This window comes from Pimephales promelas, chromosome 25 (genome assembly GCF_988280905.1).
Source record: "Pimephales promelas chromosome 25, fPimPro1.hap1.1, whole genome shotgun sequence".
NCBI classification, from domain to species: Eukaryota; Metazoa; Chordata; class Actinopteri; order Cypriniformes; family Leuciscidae; genus Pimephales; species Pimephales promelas.
This window is the reverse complement of record NC_142793.1, coordinates 6,292,588-6,316,240: the sequence shown is the minus strand read 5'-3', so window position 1 is coordinate 6,316,240 and position 23,653 is coordinate 6,292,588. Positions and strand designations below refer to the sequence as shown.

The following is a 23,653-nucleotide window of genomic DNA, read 5'->3' as shown; positions in this document are numbered from 1 at the left end:
CACCTTTCAATTGCGTTTATCCACCTCTAAATATCCTAGTTCCTAAGACATTTTAAATTAAGCTTATGTCGTTAATTTAGTTTCTTTAATTTAGTTAATTTAGTATAGGTTGTTAAACCTAAGGCGAACTTTTTTACTCATTAAGACGGTCGCCTGCCACCACCTACTGGCGGTTTAGTGTTAAATGTTTAAAAGTAGCATCATTCTTTCTTATATGTAAATTAAAATCAATTTCATAACATTATTTCATGCAATTGTAATTTTTCAGTGTAAATGATTTAATTTGATCAACCCCTAGAGTAACAGCCCTATGGTGTCTTATTATTAGAAATAATTGAATTTATTGATCAAATTTAGGAATTTAAAATGAAATATGAAGCATACATTTAATAATATTGGGGGAGGGGGGTGCCCTTTAAAGGTGCAGAAATTACAATATGGTGATTTAAATATCAAAGCTGATATATCAATGATGAGAATATTTTTTAAGAATAAGTCAAATTTTTAAAAAATCTGAACAAGCAACTTTTTTACTCGGACAAGTGAAAGGCAGATTTACTTAGCATATGAAAAGGCTTAATGTCGAGCCCTCCCTATATAGCAATGTCATCAGGAGACACACATACACCGGTAGGCAGTGGCCCACCTTACCTGGTGACCATGTCTTGGTCCACCAGAATTTATAGTTTACCCACCTCTTCAACTACACCTCTGCATACACCAATCGTCTGTACTCTGTACAGTGCTGTCGATCACTGTCTGCTGTATGCTTTCGAATCAGTACTGTGATGTCATACACCAATCGTCTGTACTCTGTATAGTGCTGCTTCTAGTTGATCACTGTATATTTCAACCCGGTCTCATCCCAAATCGTCATATAACTGACGTTTTGGGACGTCTTTTGACCATACGTCAATATTCGCCTTTTTAGGGCCCCCTTAAACGTCGGTAGATGAGGTTATGGGACCCTAACTCTACCCCATACCTAAACTTAACCCTAAACCTAACCCGTCACCTAACTGACGTTAAAGGTAAAGCGTCAGTTGTATGACGGCCCGGGATCGCCATCTACCGACGTTTAAGGGGGCCCTAAAAAGGCGGATATTGACGTATGGTCAAAATACGTCCCAAAACGTCAGTTATATGACGATTTGGGATGAGACTGTGTTATATATTTTCGAATCAGTACTGTGATGTCATACCCAGGGATGTAGTGGAGGCTAAATGCACGTAAATGCCATTTACCCACCTCCCAATATTCGGGAATTGCGTTTGCACCTCCAAAGTGCGTTTATCCACCTTTCAATTACGTTTATCCACCTCTAAATATCCAGTAGTTCCTAAGACATTTTAAATTAAGCTTATGTCGTTTTAGTTTCATATTGTCCACACTCTAAAAAATGATGAGTTGGATTTACTTAAAATATATATGCACCATTTTTGTATCAAAAAATGTGCACATATCTTTTAAGTAAATCCAACACAGTGCAGGCCATGTGAGATCAAAATAAATCTTAGTTCTGTTAACTTAAAATTTAAGCTCATTTATATATATAAAATAAGACAATTAAATCAGTTGAACCAACCATTTTAACTTAGTTTAGATCTTCAGCTTACATGTCTTAAAATAAATAACATGCAAATCACACACAATAAAGCATTTCACTTTATTATTTATTTAAATTGCATCTTAAAATATATTCAAATAGAAAATAGTTGTTAAAATAATAATAATAATATAGTCACAATATTACAGTTTTTCTTGGATCAAAGAAATGAAGGCTTGGTGGGCAGAAGAGACTTCTTTTAAAAATATTAAACAATCTTAGTGTGTGTGTGTGTGTGTGTGTGTGTGTGTGTGTGTGTGTGTGTGTGTGTGTGTGTGTGTGTGTGTGTGTGTGTGTCTATATATATAATTATATATATATATATATATATTATTTTTTTCAAAAACCAATAAAAAAAAACAATTAAATGCAACAAATTAGTCCATTATTAAATACCTATAAATATAAAAAAATAGTCTATTAAATAATATCTATTAATTTAAACAAAACAGAAGTTAATTAATGACTTTCCTCCAGAGGTTATGAACGAATCTCTTCAAAAACATTTTAGCAGTAACTACTGGAAAACAGTAAAGATCTACAATCTTTATTTGAAGCTAAAGTTTTGTTTAAAGGGTATTTACTTATTTTGATAATAATTTTGAAGGTTTAATTTACTGAATTAATGCTGTCATTTAGGAATAATATTGTGCTAGAATCAAGATTGCCATTATTTAATGATAAATGGTGCACACACGGAGCTGTAGGCAATGTGCTTTCGAAATTAATATTTGTATGTTAACGTTACCAAAAGTAGGCTAACCCGCGCCCAAGGCCCCCTTTCCCGCGATCCATGTAGGCCTATAGACAATAGAGATAGAGAACATGGGAATTTGTAAGTATGCAAAGTACATTAGTTTTATCCAAAAACAACTCGCTAATAAAGTAGGCCTATAATCTATCCGTGGGGGAGAGAGAGCGCAGTCCGAATTGGTCACACCGAACGCGTCAAACACGTCAAGTCTAGTTAGACGCTTGAATCTTCTGCAGCCCGCTCAAGTTCAAAATTTTCTACTGAGAAAGACGTTCGCGGCAAACGAGTCACCCAATTCGCGACGCCCGGCGCGAATGATGCGTCTTCGCGTCTTTGCATTGACTATGAATGTACTCTGCTATCGCAATTAAATTCGCGTTCGGTGTAAACACACCATTAATGCATATACGAGCCAACATCATGGTCATATATTTTGAAAAAACACAATATATAGCTACTCGCGTGCAAAACACTTATTTCATTCGTTAACATGTAGACTACAAATGTTTGCATTCGTAAGAAACGTTTCTAATTGTTGATGCAAAATTTGTAGCAATTCTGAAATTCAGTTAAAAGTAAATTTCTTGACCAAAAATGCAATAAATGATCATGTGTAGGCCTAAGTACAAAAATTAAGCTTACCGCTTCTCAACGTCTTCACATGTGTTTCATATTTTTTTTGTCTGGATAGGCATCACGGGAAATTGCATAGCCTATATCACGTGGCTCATACAGTTACTTAAACTGATATAATCGATTTACTTAATTTTGATGCAATTATTGTAGTAGTTGACATGCATTATGTTTTTTTATTATTTTATTTATGCATACATTTAAGTGCACCTAGTAGCTTATATTTTTTTTGTTACACACATATGTTAAGTAAACGTTGAAAAGTTAGGAATACTTATTTTTTTATGTTTGATCCAATTACTTTCATAAGTATTGGTTGTTCGGCTGCTTCAAGATCATACATGCTTTCGAAACAGTACTGTGATGTCATACACCAATCGTCTGTACTCTGTACAGTGCTGCTTCAAGATCATACTGTTTGCTTTCGAATCAGTACTGTGATGTCATACACCAATCGTCTGTACTCTGTACAGTGCTGCTTCAAGATCATACGTATGCTTTCAAATCAGTACTGTGATGTCATACACCAATCGTATGTACTCTGTACAGTGCTGCTTCAAGATCATACTGTTTGCTTTTGAATCAGTACTGTGATGTCATACACCAATCGTCTGTACTCTGTACAGTGCTGCTTCAAGATCATACGTATGCTTTCAAATCAGTACTGTGATGTCATACACCAATCGTATGTACTCTGTACAGTGCTGCTTCAAGATCATACTGTATGCTTTCGAATCAGGACTGTGATGTCATAAACCAATCGTCTGTAGGGGAGACCCGGGGCAATTGTAACGTATTTTACATTTTCCTTAATAACTCACAAACTACTTGAGATAGACTATCTTTTGATACAAGAAACATATATATGTGCACTAATTAATAATACAATTTATATATTTTTACTTATAAGAACAAGACTAAAATATTCAATTAAATGCAGTGTGGGGGCAATTGTAACACTGAGAAATAACTCCTATTAACCCACTTTATCTCAAATAAAAGCCTACCTCAAAGTAATCACTTTACTGCTGTTAATTTTAAGAGTTTATATAATATTCCCACTTTGTCAAGCACATATAAAACACACATTATTTTATATAAAAAATGCTAATTGATGATTTGTTAATACTGGAACAAACATTTATTTTAATACACCCTTTTAAAATGAAGTTTTACAATAGAATTTAGTGAAATATGTTCATTTTTTTAACAGAAAAGTATGTCAACACACACAAACAAGCTTATTACAATGGGCCTTGTGGCTCGGGGGCAACTGTAACACAGTGTTACAGTGTTGTTTATGTTCGTTTTTAATCAATAACCTAGGGATAAAATGTATACAAGTTTAAATTGACAGACATCTAAACTTTAGACAGCAGAAGAAAAATACTGTACATCCAAAAAATAACTTTCACACCTCAAAATCAGTTTGTCGTTAATAACTTCTGCTAAAGTTGAAAATGTCACGCTTCTTTTCCACAGATAGAGAGAGAATCCTATTGGGCATGTACAGATTAAGTGTCATCACTCTAGCTTGTTTCTGATTGGAGGAATTGAGTGTGGTACAATTGCCCCCTGTTAGTTACAATTGCCCCCGGTCTCCCCAGTGCTTCGTCAAGGTGATCAAAGTACACTGCATGCTTTCGAATCAGTACTGTGATGTCATACACCCAGGGATGTAGTGAAGGCTAAATGCGCAAATGCCGTTTACGCACCTCCCAATATTCGGGAATTGCGTTTACCCACCTCCAAAGTGCGTTTATCCACCTTTCAATTGCGTTTATCCACCTCTAAATATCCTAGTTCCTAAGACATTTTAAATTAAGCTTATGTCGTTAATTTAGTTTCTTTAATTTAGTTAATTTAGTATAGGTTGTTAAACCTAAGGCGAACTTTTTCACTCATTAAGACGGTCGCCTGCCACCACCTACTGGCGGTTTAGTGTTAAATGTTTAAAAGTAGCATCATTCTTTCTTATATGTAAATTAAAATCAATTTCATAACATTATTTCATGCAATTGTAATTTTTCAGTGTAAATGATTTAATTTGATCAACCCCTAGAGTAACAGCCCTATGGTGTCTTATTATTAGAAATAATTGAATTTATTGATCAAATTTAGGAATTTAAAATGAAATATGAAGCATACATTTAATAATATTGGGGGAGGGGGGTGCCCTTTAAAGGTGCAGAAATTACAATATGGTGATTTAAATATCAAAGCTGATATATCAATGATGAGAATATTTTTTAAGAATAAGTCAAATTTTTAAAAAATCTGAACAAGCAACTTTTTTACTCGGACAAGTGAAAGGCAGATTCACTTAGCATATGAAAAGGCTTAATGTCGAGCCCTCCCTATATAGCAATGTCATCAGGAGACACACATACACCGGTAGGCAGTGGCCCACCTTACCTGGTGACCATGTCTTGGTCGGTCCACCAGAATTTATAGTTTACCCACCTCTTCAACTACACCTCTGCATACACCAATCGTCTGTACTCTGTACAGTGCTGTCGATCACTGTCTGCTGTATGCTTTCGAATCAGTACTGTGATGTCATACACCAATCGTCTGTACTCTGTATAGTGCTGCTTCTAGTTGATCACTGTATATTTTCGAATCAGTACTGTGATGTCATACCCAGGGATGTAGTGGAGGCTAAATGCACGTAAATGCCATTTACCCACCTCCCAATATTCGGGAATTGCGTTTGCACCTCCAAAGTGCGTTTATCCACCTTTCAATTACGTTTATCCACCTCTAAATATCCAGTAGTTCCTAAGACATTTTAAATTAAGCTTATGTCGTTTTAGTTTCATATTGTCCACACTCTAAAAAATGATGAGTTGGATTTACTTAAAATATATATGCACCATTTTTGTATCAAAAAATGTGCACATATCTTTTAAGTAAATCCAACACAGTGCAGGCCATGTGAGATCAAAATAAATCTTAGTTCTGTTAACTTAAAATTTAAGCTCATTTATATATATAAAATAAGACAATTAAATCAGTTGAACCAACCATTTTAACTTAGTTTAGATCTTCAGCTTACATGTCTTAAAATAAATAACATGCAAATCACACACAATAAAGCATTTCACTTTATTATTTATTTAAATTGCATCTTAAAATATATTCAAATAGAAAATAGTTGTTAAAATAATAATAATAATATAGTCACAATATTACAGTTTTTCTTGGATCAAAGAAATGAAGGCTTGGTGGGCAGAAGAGACTTCTTTTAAAAAATATTAAACAATCTTAGTGTGTGTGTGTGTGTGTGTGTGTGTGTGTGTGTGTGTGTGTGTGTGTGTCTATATATATAATTATATATATATATATATATATATATATATATATATATTATTTTTTTCAAAATCCAATAAAAAAAAACAATTAAATGCAACAAATTAGTCCATTATTAAATACCTATAAATATAAAAAAATAGTCTATTAAATAATATCTATTAATTTAAACAAAACAGAAGTTAATTAATGACTTTCCTCCAGAGGTTATGAACGAATCTCTTCAAAAACATTTTAGCAGTAACTACTGGAAAACAGTAAAGATCTACAATCTTTATTTGAAGCTAAAGTTTTGTTTAAAGGGTATTTACTTATTTTGATAATAATTTTGAAGGTTTAATTTACTGAATTAATGCTGTCATTTAGGAATAATATTGTGCTAGAATCAAGATTGCCATTATTTAATGATAAATCGTGCACACACGGAGCTGTAGGCAATGTGCTTTCGAAATTAATATTTGTATGTTAACGTTACCAAAAGTAGGCTAACCCGCGCCCAAGGCCCCCTTTCCCGCGATCCATGTAGGCCTATAGACAATAGAGATAGAGAACATGGGAATTTGTAAGTATGCAAAGTACATTAGTTTTATCCAAAAACAACTCGCTAATAAAGTAGGCCTATAATCTATCCGTGGGGGAGAGAGAGCGCAGTCCGAATTGGTCACACCGAACGCGTCAAACACGTCAAGTCTAGTTAGACGCTTGAATCTTCTGCAGCCCGCTCAAGTTCAAAATTTTCTACTGAGAAAGACGTTCGCGGCAAACGAGTCACCCAATTCGCGACGCCCGGCGCGAATGATGCGTCTTCGCGTCTTTGCATTGACTATGAATGTACTCTGCTATCGCAATTAAATTCGCGTTCGGTGTAAACACACCATTAATGCATATACGAGCCAACATCATGGTCATATATTTTGAAAAAACACAATATATAGCTACTCGCGTGCAAAACACTTATTTCATTCGTTAACATGTAGACTACAAATGTTTGCATTCGTAAGAAACGTTTCTAATTGTTGATGCAAAATTTGTAGCAATTCTGAAATTCAGTTAAAAGTAAATTTCTTGACCAAAAATGCAATAAATGATCATGTGTAGGCCTAAGTACAAAAATTAAGCTTACCGCTTCTCAACGTCTTCACATGTGTTTCATATTTTTTTTGTCTGGATAGGCATCACGGGAAATTGCATAGCCTATATCACGTGGCTCATACAGTTACTTAAACTGATATAATCGATTTACTTAATTTTGATGCAATTATTGTAGTAGTTGACATGCATTATGTTTTTTTATTATTTTATTTATGCATACATTTAAGTGCACCTAGTAGCTTATATTTTTTTTGTTACACACATATGTTAAGTAAACGTTGAAAAGTTAGGAATACTTATTTTTTTATGTTTGATCCAATTACTTTCATAAGTATTGGTTGTTCGGCTGCTTCAAGATCATACATGCTTTCGAAACAGTACTGTGATGTCATACACCAATCGTCTGTACTCTGTACAGTGCTGCTTCAAGATCATACTGTTTGCTTTCGAATCAGTACTGTGATGTCATACACCAATCGTCTGTACTCTGTACAGTGCTGCTTCAAGATCATACGTATGCTTTCAAATCAGTACTGTGATGTCATACACCAATCGTATGTACTCTGTACAGTGCTGCTTCAAGATCATACTGTTTGCTTTTGAATCAGTACTGTGATGTCATACACCAATCGTCTGTACTCTGTACAGTGCTGCTTCAAGATCATACTGTATGCTTTCGAATCAGGACTGTGATGTCATAAACCAATCGTCTGTAGGGGAGACCCGGGGCAATTGTAACGTATTTTACATTTTCCTTAATAACTCACAAACTACTTGAGATAGACTAGTCATCTTTTGATACAAGAAACATATATATGTGCACTAATTAATAATACAATTTATATATTTTTACTTATAAGAACAAGACTAAAATATTCAATTAAATGCAGTGTGGGGGCAATTGTAACACTGAGAAATAACTCCTATTAACCCACTTTATCTCAAATAAAAGCCTACCTCAAAGTAATCACTTTACTGCTGTTAATTTGAAGAGTTTATATAATATTCCCACTTTGTCAAGCACATATAAAACACACATTATTTTATATAAAAAATACTAATTGATGATTTGTTAATACTGGAACAAACATTTATTTTAATACACCCTTTTAAAATGAAGTTTTACAATAGAATTTAGTGAAATATGTTCATTTTTTTAACAGAAAAGTATGTCAACACACACAAACAAGCTTATTACAATGGGCCTTGTGGCTCGGGGGCAACTGTAACACAGTGTTACAGTGTTGTTTATGTTCGTTTTTAATCAATAACCTAGGGATAAAATGTATACAAGTTTAAATTGACAGACATCTAAACTTTAGACAGCAGAAGAAAAATACTGTACATCCAAAAAATAACTTTCACACCTCAAAATCAGTTTGTCGTTAATAACTTCTGCTAAAGTTGAAAATGTCACGCTTCTTTTCCACAGATAGAGAGAGAATCCTATTGGGCATGTACAGATTAAGTGTCATCACTCTAGCTTGTTTCTGATTGGAGGAATTGAGTGTGGTACAATTGCCCCCTGTTACAATTGCCCCCGGTCTCCCCAGTGCTTCGTCAAGGTGATCAAAGTACACTGCATGCTTTCGAATCAGTACTGTGATGTCATACACCCAGGGATGTAGTGAAGGCTAAATGCGCAAATGCCGTTTACGCACCTCCCAATATTCGGGAATTGCGTTTACCCACCTCCAAAGTGCGTTTATCCACCTTTCAATTGCGTTTATCCACCTCTAAATATCCTAGTTCCTAAGACATTTTAAATTAAGCTTATGTCGTTAATTTAGTTTCTTTAATTTAGTTAATTTAGTATAGGTTGTTAAACCTAAGGCGAACTTTTTCACTCATTAAGACGGTCGCCTGCCACCACCTACTGGCGGTTTAGTGTTAAATGTTTAAAAGTAGCATCATTCTTTCTTATATGTAAATTAAAATCAATTTCATAACATTATTTCATGCAATTGAAATTTTTCAGTGTAAATGATTTAATTTGATCAACCCCTAGAGTAACAGCCCTATGGTGTCTTATTATTAGAAATAATTGAATTTATTGATCAAATTTAGGAATTTAAAATGAAATATGAAGCATACATTTAATAATATTGGGGGATGGGGGTGCCCTTTAAAGGTGCAGAAATTACAATATGGTGATTTAAATATCAAAGCTGATATATCAATGATGAGAATATTTTTTAAGAATAAGTCAAATTTTAAAAAAATCCGAACAAGCAACTTTTTTACTCGGACAAGTGAAAGGCAGATTTACTTAGCATATGAAAAGGCTTAATGTCGAGCCCTCCCTATATAGCAATGTCATCAGGAGACACACATACACCGGTAGGCAGTGGCCCACCTTACCTGGTGACCATGTCTTGGTCCACCAGAATTTATAGTTTACCCACCTCTTCAACTACACCTCTGCATACACCAATCGTCTGTACTCTGTACAGTGCTGTCGATCACTGTCTGCTGTATGCTTTCGAATCAGTACTGTGATGTCATACACCAATCGTCTGTACTCTGTATAGTGCTGCTTCTAGTTGATCACTGTATATTTTCGAATCAGTACTGTGATGTCATACCCAGGGATGTAGTGGAGGCTAAATGCACGTAAATGCCATTTACCCACCTCCCAATATTCGGGAATTGCGTTTGCACCTCCAAAGTGCGTTTATCCACCTTTCAATTACGTTTATCCACCTCTAAATATCCAGTAGTTCCTAAGACATTTTAAATTAAGCTTATGTCGTTTTAGTTTCATATTGTCCACACTCTAAAAAATGATGAGTTGGATTTACTTAAAATATATATGCACCATTTTTGTATCAAAAAATGTGCATATCTTTTAAGTAAATCCAACACAGTGCAGGCCATGTGAGATCAAAATAAATCTTAGTTCTGTTAACTTAAAATTTAAGCTCATTTATATATATAAAATAAGACAATTAAATCAGTTGAACCAACCATTTTAACTTAGTTTAGATCTTCAGCTTACATGTCTTAAAATAAATAACATGCAAATCACACACAATAAAGCATTTCACTTTATTATTTATTTAAATTGCATCTTAAAATATATTCAAATAGAAAATAGTTTTTAAAATAATAATAATAATATAGTCACAATATTACAGTTTTTCTTGGATCAAAGAAATGAAGGCTTGGTGGGCAGAAGAGACTTCTTTTAAAAATATTAAACAATCTTAGTGTGTGTGTGTGTGTGTGTGTCTATATATATAATTATATATATATATATATATATATATATATATATATGTCACCGCCCCGGGATGGTCCGACCCACACCCGGACGGACCTACACCCCACCGCGAGGAGCCGACACCACAAGGACACCAATGAACGGACAAAGAGACCAATGAGCAGATTAAGAGGGAAGTTTTATTTATTTTAAAAGTTCAAGAATGTTGAGCAGATGGTTTCGTCGTGTAGGCCTGGACAGGATTGGAGACCACTGGAATCCGTACTCTATTCCCACAAGGAAGATCTTCGTCGGCGCCGTTTGATTCATAAACAATATTTATATTTAATATTTATATTTAAACAATATGAATGTAAGCCAGAGGAGAACTGGCCCCCGACTGAGCCTGGGTTCTCCCAAGGTTTTTTCTCCATCCAATCTGATGGAGTTTTGGTTCCTTGCCACTGTCGCTTTGCTTTTGGCTTGCTTTGAGCTTGCTCAGTTGGGGTTATTTATTTAGTGTTTAGCAATGTTGTTGATCTGTGTTGTGCTACTTACATGTTATCACTGTGAAGCTGCTTTGATACAATCTGTATTGTGAAAAGCGCTATATAAATAAATGTGACTTGACTTGACTTGACGTGACTGCTCTGTGAAGCTCAGGCAGAGAGAATGGAGCTCGGTTACTCAGCGGCGTGTACACAGCGTGTCTGCTTCTCCGTGGGGCTCAGGCAGAAAGAATGAAGAAGTCGGGGTGCTCACTGACGTAGCTGCAGCGAAACTGCTTCTCTGTGGGGCTCGGGCAGAGAGAATGAACAGGGTCAGAGTGCTCACCGAGGTAACTGCAGCGATACTGCTTCTCTGTGGGGCTCAGGCAGAACGAATGAGGCTCGGTTGTTCAGCGGTGCAACTGCTTCTCTGTGGGGCTCAGGCAGAGAGGATGAAAAGGTCAGAGTGCTCACCGACGTAACTGCAGCAATACTGCTTCTCTGTGGGGCTCAGGCAGAAAGAATGGGGCTCGGTTGCTCAGCGGCGTGTTCACAGCGTATCCGCTTCTCTGTGGGGCTCAGGCAGAGAGAATGAAAAAGGTCAGAGTGCTCACCGACATAACTGCAGCGATACTGCTTCTCTGTGGAGCTCAGGCAGAAAGAATGGGGCTCGATTGCTCAGCGGCGTGTTCACAGCGTATCCGCTTCTCTGTGGGGCTCAGGCAGAGAGAATGAAAAAGGTCAGGGTGCTCACCGACGTATCTGCAGCAATACTGCTTCTCTGTGGGGCTCAGGCAGAAAGAATGGGGCTCGATTGCTCAGCGGCGTGTTCACAGCGTATCCGCTTCTCTGTGGGGCTCAGGCAGAGAGAATGAAAAAGGTCAGAGTGCTCACCGACGTAACTGCAGCGATACTGCTTCTCTGTGGGGCTCAGGCAGAAAGAATGGGGCTCGGTTGCTCAGCGGCGTGTTCACAGCGTATCCGCTTCTCTGTGGGGCTCAGGCAGAGAAAATGAAAAAGGTCAGAGTGCTCACCGACATAACTGCAGCGATACTGCTTCTCTGTGGAGCTCAGGCAGAAAGAATGGGGCTCGGTTGCTCAGCGGCGTGTTCACAGCGTATCCGCTTCTCTGTGGGGCTCAGGCAGAGAGAATGAAAAGGGTCAGAGTGCTCACCGACGTAACTGCAGCAATACTGCTTCTCTGAGGGGCTCAGGCAGAAAGAATGGGGCTCGGTTGCTCAGCGGCGTGTTCACAGCGTATCCGCTTCTCTGTGGGGCTCAGGCAGAGAGAATGAAAAAGGTCAGGGTGCTCACCGACGTATCTGCAGCGATACTGCTTCTCTGTGGGGCTCAGGCAGAAAGAATGGGGCTCGGTTGCTCAGCGGCGTGTTCACAGCGTATCCGCTTCTCTGTGGGGCTCAGGCAGAGAGAATGAAAAAGGTCAGGGTGCTCACCGACGTATCTGCAGCGATACTGCTTCTCTGTGGGGCTCAGGCAGAAAGAATGGGGCTCGGTTGCTCAGCGGCGTGTTCACAGCGTATCCGCTTCTCTGTGGGGCTCAGGCAGAGAGAATGAAAAAGGTCAGAGTGCTATAAGGAGTACAATCACTGGTGTTAATTCTCCATCGAGATGATCATTCAATGGTAGATAACTGGCGGAGTGGCTTAGCTGAAGCTGTATCCTTACAATGTTCAATGGTGAATAATGGCAGAAACCAGGTTCAGTAATACTTCTCTTCCCTGACGTTCATAGGGAGATGAATCAGTACAGACCACCGTAGCCTAAGCATTACACTTCCACCTTCGTGCACACTGCAATCCACACAGGCAAAACACACGTGAATAACTTTAAGAGATCAAAATCATTCCACTCACAAATCAGGCTTCAGTACGGCGTCTCTTCTATCTTCATCAATGAGGTGCTCCTGCAGCAATACTGTAGGCAATCATTAATTCCATACACCAGCCCACATAGTCATAATCATTCCTCATACCGCTTGCTCCAGCCCAATGTATGTCACTTCTCTCTCTGTTGCACTCTTTCACTCGTCGAGGACTTCCCAGCTCAGACACGTCGTTCCTTTTCTGCCTCTCCCTTTTCCCCGCTCACCAACCAAAGACCTTTTCAACTGTGCTGGTATGACGTGTGCGCCAATCAGCGATCGACGCGCTCACAATGCGCACCTGCTGTACATCAAATAGGAACCGGAGAAGTCTTAGGTCCCCCCCCCCGGAAATGTTCCCCATGGGAACGAAGGCACAAAATAATAGTTCCGCCCCCCCCCTCGATTGTCACGAGTGACACTCTCCCCCACCAATTGGTTCTAGTCCCTAGAACCAGGCATCTTCAACCCAGGCGCCATACCGTTCCGGCGGTTGCCCTCGGGTATCTCGCTGGGAGCGTCGGGGTGGAGATACAGGGGCCACTCTCCCAACTCCCACTTCGGGATGTCGAGGGGCCACAGCCCATCCAACCCATGGTGCCTCAGAACACGGAGGGACAACGGGTGTTTCTTCTCTCCCCTCAGGGAAATTAGGGCAGGGCCGAAGTAGGTTTCGGTGGAGCACCCGCTCTGGGCCAAGCCTCCCTTCCGGCCGCACAGTGTACACAGGCATGTCTGGTCCCTGTTGACGTTCCACCACATATGGCGTACTCTCCCACCGATCACTAAGCTTACCTTTTCCTTGACGTCGATTGTCTCTTACCAACACCCTTTCTCCAGGTAACAATGGAGCGTCTCGAGCGGTCCGATCATACAACCGCTTATTCTTTGCGGCTGCTGTGTTTAGGTGCTCTGTAACTCGGCGGTAAGCATGGTAAAGTTGTTGATGATGTCGGCCCACCCACTCGGTAGTACTTTGAGCTCCCTCAGTAGGTTCCGTTCCCAGGAGTAAATCCACAGGTAGGCGCATATGTCGGCCGAACATCAGGAAAGCCGGGGCATACCCGGTAATGCTGTGCACACTGTTATTATAGGCTTGCAATAAGGCAGGAAGGCATTCGGTCCACTGAACCTGGTGGTCAGTTTCTAAGGTCCCCAGCGAGCTCAATAAGGTCTGGTTAAAGCGCTCGCATCCTCCGTTACCTTGGGGGTGGTATGAGGTGGTGCGTGTTTTCCGACATCCGTACAGCTGGCTCAGTTCTTGAATAACTCTAGACTCAAAGTTAGGACCTTGATCGGAGTGGAGAATCTCCGGACACCCAAACGGCTGAATTACCATCCTCCACAATGCACTCGCAGTAGTGGCAGCAGTCTGATCTAAAGTTGGCGTAGCCCAAGCAAACTTAGTGAACAGATCGGTCACAACCAGAATATTCTGAAACCGGTCTGTCGGACGGCCCAGCGTCAGGTAGTCCATGCCAACAATATGCAAAGGCGCCCTAGGACGCATGGGGACCAACGGGGCCTTCTTCTCCTTCCGAGACTTAAACAACACGCATCGGGGGCAACTCTGAATGAATGTCCCAACAGTCGTCTCCATCCCGCCCCAGTAGAAGTACCTCCGAAGTAAAGACAATGTCCTCTCCTGGCCCTGATGTCCCATATGGGTATGGTACGCGGTCAACAGAGGCACGACCTGCTCTTCTGGTACTATCACTTGTTGTATTATCTCCCGGGTTGCCCGATCCTGAACTGAGCGGCAGAGCACCCCCTCTCGCAGTCCAAGTCGCTTCCACTGCCCCAAAAGTCGCTTTACCACAGAGGTCTGTGTTTGTCGCTCCCTTACCCCAGGTCCAACTCCACTCTTCAGGTAGGAGCTGATCTTCTTCAAGCTCTCATCTTTCCCCTGCAATGTCTTCCACCGATTAGGGTCCCATCCCCAACTCGGGGGAACCTCTCCCAAGCGGGATCCAGGGGCTTCCACCACTCCCACCAACAAACCTTCCTCCACGTCGGATGATACTGGCGGCATTGGACAGTTCTCTCCCCTGGCTGGTAGCCTGGACAACACATCTGCATTAGTATGTTCCCTGCCGGGTCGGTACTGAATTTGGTACTCGTAGTTAGCCATTGCCGCCACCCAACACTGCTCCACTGCTCCTAACTTAGCCCCTTGTAAATGCACCAAAGGATTATTGTCTGTGATTACAGTCACTTTTGCCCCCCACAAATAATCCTTGAATTTTTCTGCCATGGCCCATTTCATTGCCAGGAGTTCGATCTTAAAAGAACTATAATTTGACGCGTTCTGCTCTGCGGGGTGCAGGCTCCGACTTGCATAGGCGATTACCCTCTCGACCCCTTGTTGCCGCTGGGCCAACACGGCTCCCAGCCCTGCATGACTCGCATCGGTATATAATATAAAGGGTAGTGAGAAATCAGCGTATGCCAGGATTGGGGCTTGCAACAATTCTTGCTTCAGAGTTTGAAAAGCTTCCTCACACTCCGGCCGCCAGTCAACGGAGGGGGAGCCCCGACCACGGAAGCGTCCCGTGCCCGAAAGGAGCTGATTTAACGGCTTGGCGATTGCAGAGAATCCTTTAATGAACCGCCTATAATATCCCACAAAGCCCAAAAAAGATCTTACTTGACGGACAGTCTGGGGTGCCTCCCAATTCTGGACGGCCAAGACTTTCTCTGGATCCGGAGCAACCCCAGCTGTACTAACACAGTGCCCCAGAAACTTAACCTCCTTTCGAAACAACTGGCATTTATCAGGGCGGAGCTTCAACCCATATCTCGCCATGGCTTGGAAGACCTGTTCCAGATGGAGTAAATGAGAAGCAAAATCTGGTGAGAATACAATTACGTCATCAAGGTAAACCAGGGTGTTATCGACCAATTGCCCCCCCAAGCAGCGTTGCATTAGCCGCTGGAAGGTCGCGGGGGCATTGCACAGGCCGAAGGGCATACGGTCCCATTCGAAGAGCCCAAATGGAGTCGTGAAGGCAGTCTTCTCCTGGTCCCGTCCCTCGACCTGTACTTGCCAGTACCCACTGGCCAAATCCAACGTAGAGTACCATGCCGCCTGAGTGAGACTGGTGAGAGAGTCCTCAATTCGTGGGAGTGGGAATGCATCCTTCTTTGTTACGCTGTTCAGCTTCCGGTAATCGACACAAAACCTCCAAGCTCCTGTCTTCTTCTGCACTAGGACGACAGGGGCGGCCCAGGGGCTACTACTTTCACGGATAATCCCTCTATCTAACATTCCTTTCAACAGGGTCCGGATCTCTGAATAGAGGGTGGGAGGCACTGGTCGATACCGTTCCCGGCTTGGGGCCGCGTTACCAGTGGGGATCTGATGTTTGACCACCCCCGTGCAGCCATAATCCTCGTCATGGGTGGAGAACACATGTTGCCATTTAGACAAGAATTCTCGTAACTGATATTGTTGCTCTTCCTCTAGCCCCTCTCCTCTCAAGGAGTCTCCAACCAGATGTTCCGGAACTCCATTCTCCGAGAGGTCAGCTTTTACGTCGTCCGATCGGATGGTTACCTCTACCACTGCCGCACTCACTTGAACAAAGCAGACGTCGCTGTCCTCTCTTACTTGCTGAGGACTCACCGAGGTGATCCGGGCCAAGCATTGATGGCGCCGGAGCATAATCGGGTAGGGGTTAGTGTTGCGCACCCGCACGATCACCCGACCATGATGAACCACGGCCAGCCCTCTGGCTACGTCAATGGCCTGGCAATCCCAATGGGGTTCCACCAGGACCAAGTCTTCCGGTCCATAGGAACTAGCAGGCACCCTGGCCCACACCACAGCCTCACTTCCAGCTGGTACAGACAAGGCATAACGGCAAACCACCCGGCCCACACTCTCCCGGTCTTCCCTGTCTCCAGCAGCATGAATTCGATGGCAGTCCTTCAAGATGTTTTCCCACTGGGAATTATCCTCCCTCGACGGCCTCCGAGCCGGACCGTTCTTAAACAACTCCTCCCAGCAGTCTGCAATGACATTCATGCCCAACAGAGCCCGACGAGTGCCCAAGCAGTGGTCCTTGACAATAACTACTCCTTTCTGATACACGGGAATGCCACGAATGTCGAAGTCAACGACCACGTAGCCCGTGTAGGGGATGTCCAGCCCATTTGCCCCTCGTAACGTAAGCCGTGAAGCCTCGGCTCCTTGAAGTCGGTGGTCTTTGAATAGTTCTCTAGAAAGACTCTCTGTAAATAAAGTAACTTGGGAACCAGTGTCGACCAAACAGTTAATCTTCACCCCATTGACCTGGATTTCGACCTCAGGGCAGTGCCCAACCCACTCGTCCCCAGGGATAGGCACAGGAAGGGGGTCTCTAAAAGGGGTCCCGGCCACTTGACCCACAGTGGCCGGCAGACCTAAAAACCCCCTTGCGAGCCCCGACGGAGGCCACACTGACGACTGATGTGCCCCGGCTTCCCGCAACTATTACAGATAGGTCTACCCTGGTCGTCCCACTGGTACCTAGGTTCAGCGGGGCGGGCAGGGCGACGTCCTTGCTCTCTGTTCCCATCAGAGTACGATCGATCCCGGGCCCTGGGCATGTCACTCGGCCACCCCCGACGTAGTTCTTCCACAAGACTTTTCGATAACTCCACCATCTGGCCCTTAACCTCCGACAAAAGCTCCTCGCGCAACTTCTGCTTCCAGTCAGTTGTTTCAGAAGGAATAGGGGCACAAGCACTACTGGCGGCCATGCAGACAGGTGGTTCGGTGGTTTCACCCTGATCTATCTCTAGAGCCAATGCTTCTTGTCGAAGGGCCTCGAAGGTCAGTGTGGGATCTCTACGTAGTTGAAGCCGGATACTCTGTCGAACCGGCCCATCGCGAAGCCCCAGGACAAACTGGTCTCGCAGCAAAGTCTCCCCTTCTCCCAGTCCATGGTCTGTTCGTCCCCATAACCGGGAGAATTGTTCTCTCAGTTTCAGAGAGTAAGCCCGCAGAGTTTGCCTGGGTCCTTGACGATAATTAAAAAACTGGGCTCTAAGGACAGCCACCGGGGTAACATCTCCATAGAGCTCGGTCAGAAAATCAAAGATGGCCTTGGCAGTAGCTCGCACAACTTCGGGTGCTGCCATAACTTCTCGTTTCGCTTCCCCTTCTAGGGACCCAAGGACAAACTGAATCTTCTGCGGGTCGCTCAGCCCTTGCAAACCTGCCAGGTACGTAATCTGCATTTTCCATTCCTGGAGACCCAGCTCAGATCCCGGTCCCCCATATCGCTGAGCCCAGGGAGCTCCCATGAATACAGGCATGACCTGTGTCCGTCCCACTGGCACCTCTTCATCCGCCATCGTGACCCTGTGGCCGCTACAACTCCCGGTGGGTGTATCCTTCCGACTACGCCACTTATGTCACCGCCCCGGGATGGTCCGACCCACACCCGGACGGACCTACACCCCACCGCGAGGAGCCGACACCACAAGGACACCAATGAACGGACAAAGAGACCAATGAGCAGATTAAGAGGGAAGTTTTATTTATTTTAAAAGTTCAAGAATGTTGAGCAGATGGTTTCGTCGTGTAGGCCTGGACAGGATTGGAGACCACTGGAATCCGTACTCTATTCCCACAAGGAAGATCTTCGTCGACGTGACTGCTCTGTGAAGCTCAGGCAGAGAGAATGGAGCTCGGTTACTCAGCGGCGTGTACACAGCGTGTCTGCTTCTCCGTGGGGCTCAGGCAGAAAGAATGAAGAAGTCGGGGTGCTCACTGACGTAGCTGCAGCGAAACTGCTTCTCTGTGGGGCTCGGGCAGAGAGAATGAACAGGGTCAGAGTGCTCACCGAGGTAACTGCAGCGATACTGCTTCTCTGTGGGGCTCAGGCAGAACGAATGAGGCTCGGTTGTTCAGCGGTGCAACTGCTTCTCTGTGGGGCTCAGGCAGAGAGGATGAAAAGGTCAGAGTGCTCACCGACGTAACTGCAGCAATACTGCTTCTCTGTGGGGCTCAGGCAGAAAGAATGGGGCTCGGTTGCTCAGCGGCGTGTTCACAGCGTATCCGCTTCTCTGTGGGGCTCAGGCAGAGAGAATGAAAAAGGTCAGAGTGCTCACCGACATAACTGCAGCGATACTGCTTCTCTGTGGGGCTCAGGCAGAAAGAATGGGGCTCGGTTGCTCAGCGGCGTGTTCACAGCGTATCCGCTTCTCTGTGGGGCTCAGGCAGAGAGAATGAAAAGGGTCAGAGTGCTCACCGACGTAACTGCAGCAATACTGCTTCTCTGAGGGGCTCAGGCAGAAAGAATGGGGCTCGGTTGCTCAGCGGCGTGTTCACAGCGTATCCGCTTCTCTGTGGGGCTCAGGCAGAGAGAATGAAAAAGGTCAGGGTGCTCACCGACGTATCTGCAGCGATACTGCTTCTCTGTGGGGCTCAGGCAGAAAGAATGGGGCTCGGTTGCTCAGCGGCGTGTTCACAGCGTATCCGCTTCTCTGTGGGGCTCAGGCAGAGAGAATGAAAAAGGTCAGGGTGCTCACCGACGTATCTGCAGCGATACTGCTTCTCTGTGGGGCTCAGGCAGAAAGAATGGGGCTCGGTGGCTCAGCGGCGTGTTCACAGCGTATCCGCTTCTCTGTGGGGCTCAGGCAGAGAGAATGAAAAAGGTCAGAGTGCTATAAGGAGTACAATCACTGGTGTTAATTCTCCATCGAGATGATCATTCAATGGTAGATAACTGGCGGAGTGGCTTAGCTGAAGCTGTATCCTTACAATGTTCAATGGTGAATAATGGCAGAAACCAGGTTCAGTAATACTTCTCTTCCCTGACGTTCATAGGGAGATGAATCAGTACAGACCACCGTAGCCTAAGCATTACACTTCCACCTTCGTGCACACTGCAATCCACACAGGCAAAACACACGTGAATAACTTTAAGAGATCAAAATCATTCCACTCACAAATCAGGCTTCAGTACGGCGTCTCTTCTATCTTCATCAATGAGGTGCTCCTGCAGCAATACTGTAGGCAATCATTAATTCCATACACCAGCCCACATAGTCATAATCATTCCTCATACCGCTTGCTCCAGCCCAATGTATGTCACTTCTCTCTCTGTTGCACTCTTTCACTCGTCGAGGACTTCCCAGCTCAGACACGTCGTTCCTTTTCTGCCTCTCCCTTTTCCCCGCTCACCAACCAAAGACCTTTTCAACTGTGCTGGTATGACGTGTGCGCCAATCAGCGATCGACGCGCTCACAATGCGCACCTGCTGTACATCAAATAGGAACCGGAGAAGTCTTAGGTCCCCCCCCCCCCCCCCCCCCCCCGGAAATGTTCCCCATGGGAACAAAGGCACAAAATAATAGTTCCGCCCCCCCCCCCCTCGATTGTCACGAGTGACATATATATATATATATATATATATATATATATATATATATATTCTTTTTTTCAAAAACCAATAAAAAAAAACAATTAAATGCAACAAATTAGTCCATTATTAAATACCTATAAATATAAAAAAATAGTCTATTAAATAATATCTATTAATTTAAACAAAACAGAAGTTAATTAATGACTTTCCTCCAGAGGTTATGAACGAATCTCTTCAAAAACATTTTAGCAGTAACTACTGGAAAACAGTAAAGATCTACAATCTTTATTTGAAGCTAAAGTTTTGTTTAAAGGGTATTTACTTATTTTGATAATAATTTTGAAGGTTTAATTTACTGAATTAATGCTGTCATTTAGGAATAATATTGTGCTAGAATCAAGATTGCCATTATTTAATGATAAATCGTGCACACACGGAGCTGTAGGCAATGTGCTTTCGAAATTAATATTTGTATGTTAACGTTACCAAAAGTAGGCTAACCCGCGATCCATGTAGGCCTATAGACAATAGAGATAGAGAACATGGGAATTTGTAAGTATGCAAAGTACATTAGTTTTATCCAAAAACAACTCGCTAATAAAGTAGGCCTATAATCTATCCGTGGGGGAGAGAGAGCGCAGTCCGAATTGGTCACACCGAACGTGTCAAACACGTCAAGTCTAGTTAGACGCTTGAATCTTCTGCAGCCCGCTCAAGTTCAAGATTTTCTACTGAGAAAGACGTTCGCGGCAAACGAGTCACCCAATTCGCGACGCCCGGCGCGAATGATGCGTCTTCGCGTCTTTGCATTGACTATGAATGTACTCTGCTATCGCAATTAAATTCGCGTTCGGTGTAAACACACCATTAATGCATATACGAGCCAACATCATGGTCATATATTTTGAAAAAACACAATATATAGCTACTCGCGTGCAAAACACTTATTTCATTCGTTAACATGTAGACTACAAATGTTTGCATTCGTAAGAAACGTTTCTAATTGTTGATGCAAAATTTGTAGCAATTCTGAAATTCAGTTAAAAGTAAATTTCTTGACCAAAAATGCAATAAATGATCATGTGTAGGCCTAAGTACAAAAATTAAGCTTACCGCTTCTCAACGTCTTCACATGTGTTTCATATTTTTTTTGTCTGGATAGGCATCACGGGAAATTGCATAGCCTATATCACGTGGCTCATACAGTTACTTAAACTGATATAATCGATTTACTTAATTTTGATGCAATTATTGTAGTAGTTGACATGCATTATGTTTTTTTTATTATTTTATTTATGCATACATTTAAGTGCACCTAGTAGCTTATATTTTTTTGTTACACACATATGTTAAGTAAACGTTGAAAAGTTAGGAAAACTTATTTTTTTATGTTTGATCCAATTACTTTCATAAGTATTGGTTGTTCGGCTGCTTCAAGATCATACATGCTTTCGAAACAGTACTGTGATGTCATACACCAATCGTCTGTACTCTGTACAGTGCTGCTTCAAGATCATACTGTTTGCTTTCGAATCAGTACTGTGATGTCATACACCAATCGTCTGTACTCTGTACAGTGCTGCTTCAAGATCATACTGTATGCTTTCGAATCAGGACTGTGATGTCATAAACCAATCGTCTGTAGGGGAGACCCGGGGCAATTGTAACGTATTTTACATTTTCCTTAATAACTCACAAACTACTTGAGATAGACTATCTTTTGATACAAGAAACATATATATGTGCACTAATTAATAATACAATTTATATATTTTTACTTATAAGAACAAGACTAAAATATTCAATTAAATGCAGTGTGGGGGCAATTGTAACACTGAAAAATAACTCCTATTAACCCACTTTATCTCAAATAAAAGCCTACCTCAAAGTAATCACTTTACTGCTGTTAATTTTAAGAGTTTATATAATATTCCCACTTTGTCAAGCACATATAAAACACACATTATTTTATATAAAAAATGCTAATTGATGATTTGTTAATACTGGAACAAACATTTATTTTAATACACCCTTTTAAAATGAAGTTTTACAATAGAATTTAGTGAAATATGTTCATTTTTTTAACAGAAAAGTATGTCAACACACACAAACAAGCTTATTACAATGGGCCTTGTGGCTCGGGGGCAACTGTAACACAGTGTTACAGTGTTGTTTATGTTCGTTTTTAATCAATAACCTAGGGATGAAATGTATACAAGTTTAAATTGACAGACATCTAAACTTTAGACAGCAGAAGAAAAATACTGTACATCCAAAAAATAACTTTCACACCTCAAAATCAGTTTGTCGTTAATAACTTCTGCTAAAGTTGAAAATGTCACGCTTCTTTTCCACAGATAGAGAGAGAATCCTATTGGGCATGTACAGATTAAGTGTCATCACTCTAGCTTGTTTCTGATTGGAGGAATTGAGTGTGGTACAATTGCCCCCTGTTACAATTGCCCCCGGTCTCCCCAGTGCTTCGTCAAGGTGATCAAAGTACACTGCATGCTTTCGAATCAGTACTGTGATGTCATACACCCAGGGATGTAGTGAAGGCTAAATGCGCAAATGCCGTTTACGCACCTCCCAATATTCGGGAATTGCGTTTACCCACCTCCAAAGTGCGTTTATCCACCTTTCAATTGCGTTTATCCACCTCTAAATATCCTAGTTCCTAAGACATTTTAAATTAAGCTTATGTCGTTAATTTAGTTTCTTTAATTTAGTTAATTTAGTATAGGTTGTTAAACCTAAGGCGAACTTTTTCACTCATTAAGACGGTCGCCTGCCACCACCTACTGGCGGTTTAGTGTTAAATGTTTAAAAGTAGCATCATTCTTTCTTATATGTAAATTAAAATCAATTTCATAACATTATTTCATGCAATTGTAATTTTTCAGTGTAAATGATTTAATTTGATCAACCCCTAGAGTAACAGCCCTATGGTGTCTTATTATTAGAAATAATTGAATTTATTGATCAAATTTAGGAATTTAAAATGAAATATGAAGCATACATTTAATAATATTGGGGGAGGGGGGTGCCCTTTAAAGGTGCAGAAATTACAATATGGTGATTTAAATATCAAAGCTGATATATCAATGATGAGAATATTTTTTAAGAATAAGTCAAATTTTTAAAAAATCTGAACAAGCAACTTTTTTACTCGGACAAGTGAAAGGCAGATTTACTTAGCATATGAAAAGGCTTAATGTCGAGCCCTCCCTATATAGCAATGTCATCAGGAGACACACATACACCGGTAGGCAGTGGCCCACCTTACCTGGTGACCATGTCTTGGTCCACCAGAATTTATAGTTTACC

At 41.8% G+C, this 23,653-nt stretch overlaps 1 protein-coding gene across 1 annotated transcript; it reads right to left on the bottom strand.

Annotated features, from left to right (window-relative positions):
- Positions 1-17,360: 17,360 nt before the first annotated feature.
- On the bottom strand, positions 17,361-19,236 carry LOC148964982 (uncharacterized). The gene has a single exon (XM_089127820.1). The coding sequence runs from the start codon at positions 18,308-18,310 to the stop codon at positions 17,375-17,377; it is 936 nt and encodes a 311-aa protein (XP_088983946.1). The 5' UTR covers positions 18,311-19,236; the 3' UTR covers positions 17,361-17,374.
- Between the last annotated feature and the right edge of the window lie 4,417 nt (positions 19,237-23,653).

Coding starts and splice junctions, on each gene's coding strand:
- LOC148964982 (XM_089127820.1), bottom strand. CDS start 18,310: ATGGCGGATGAAGAGGTGCCAGTGGGACGGACACAGGTCATGCCTGTA.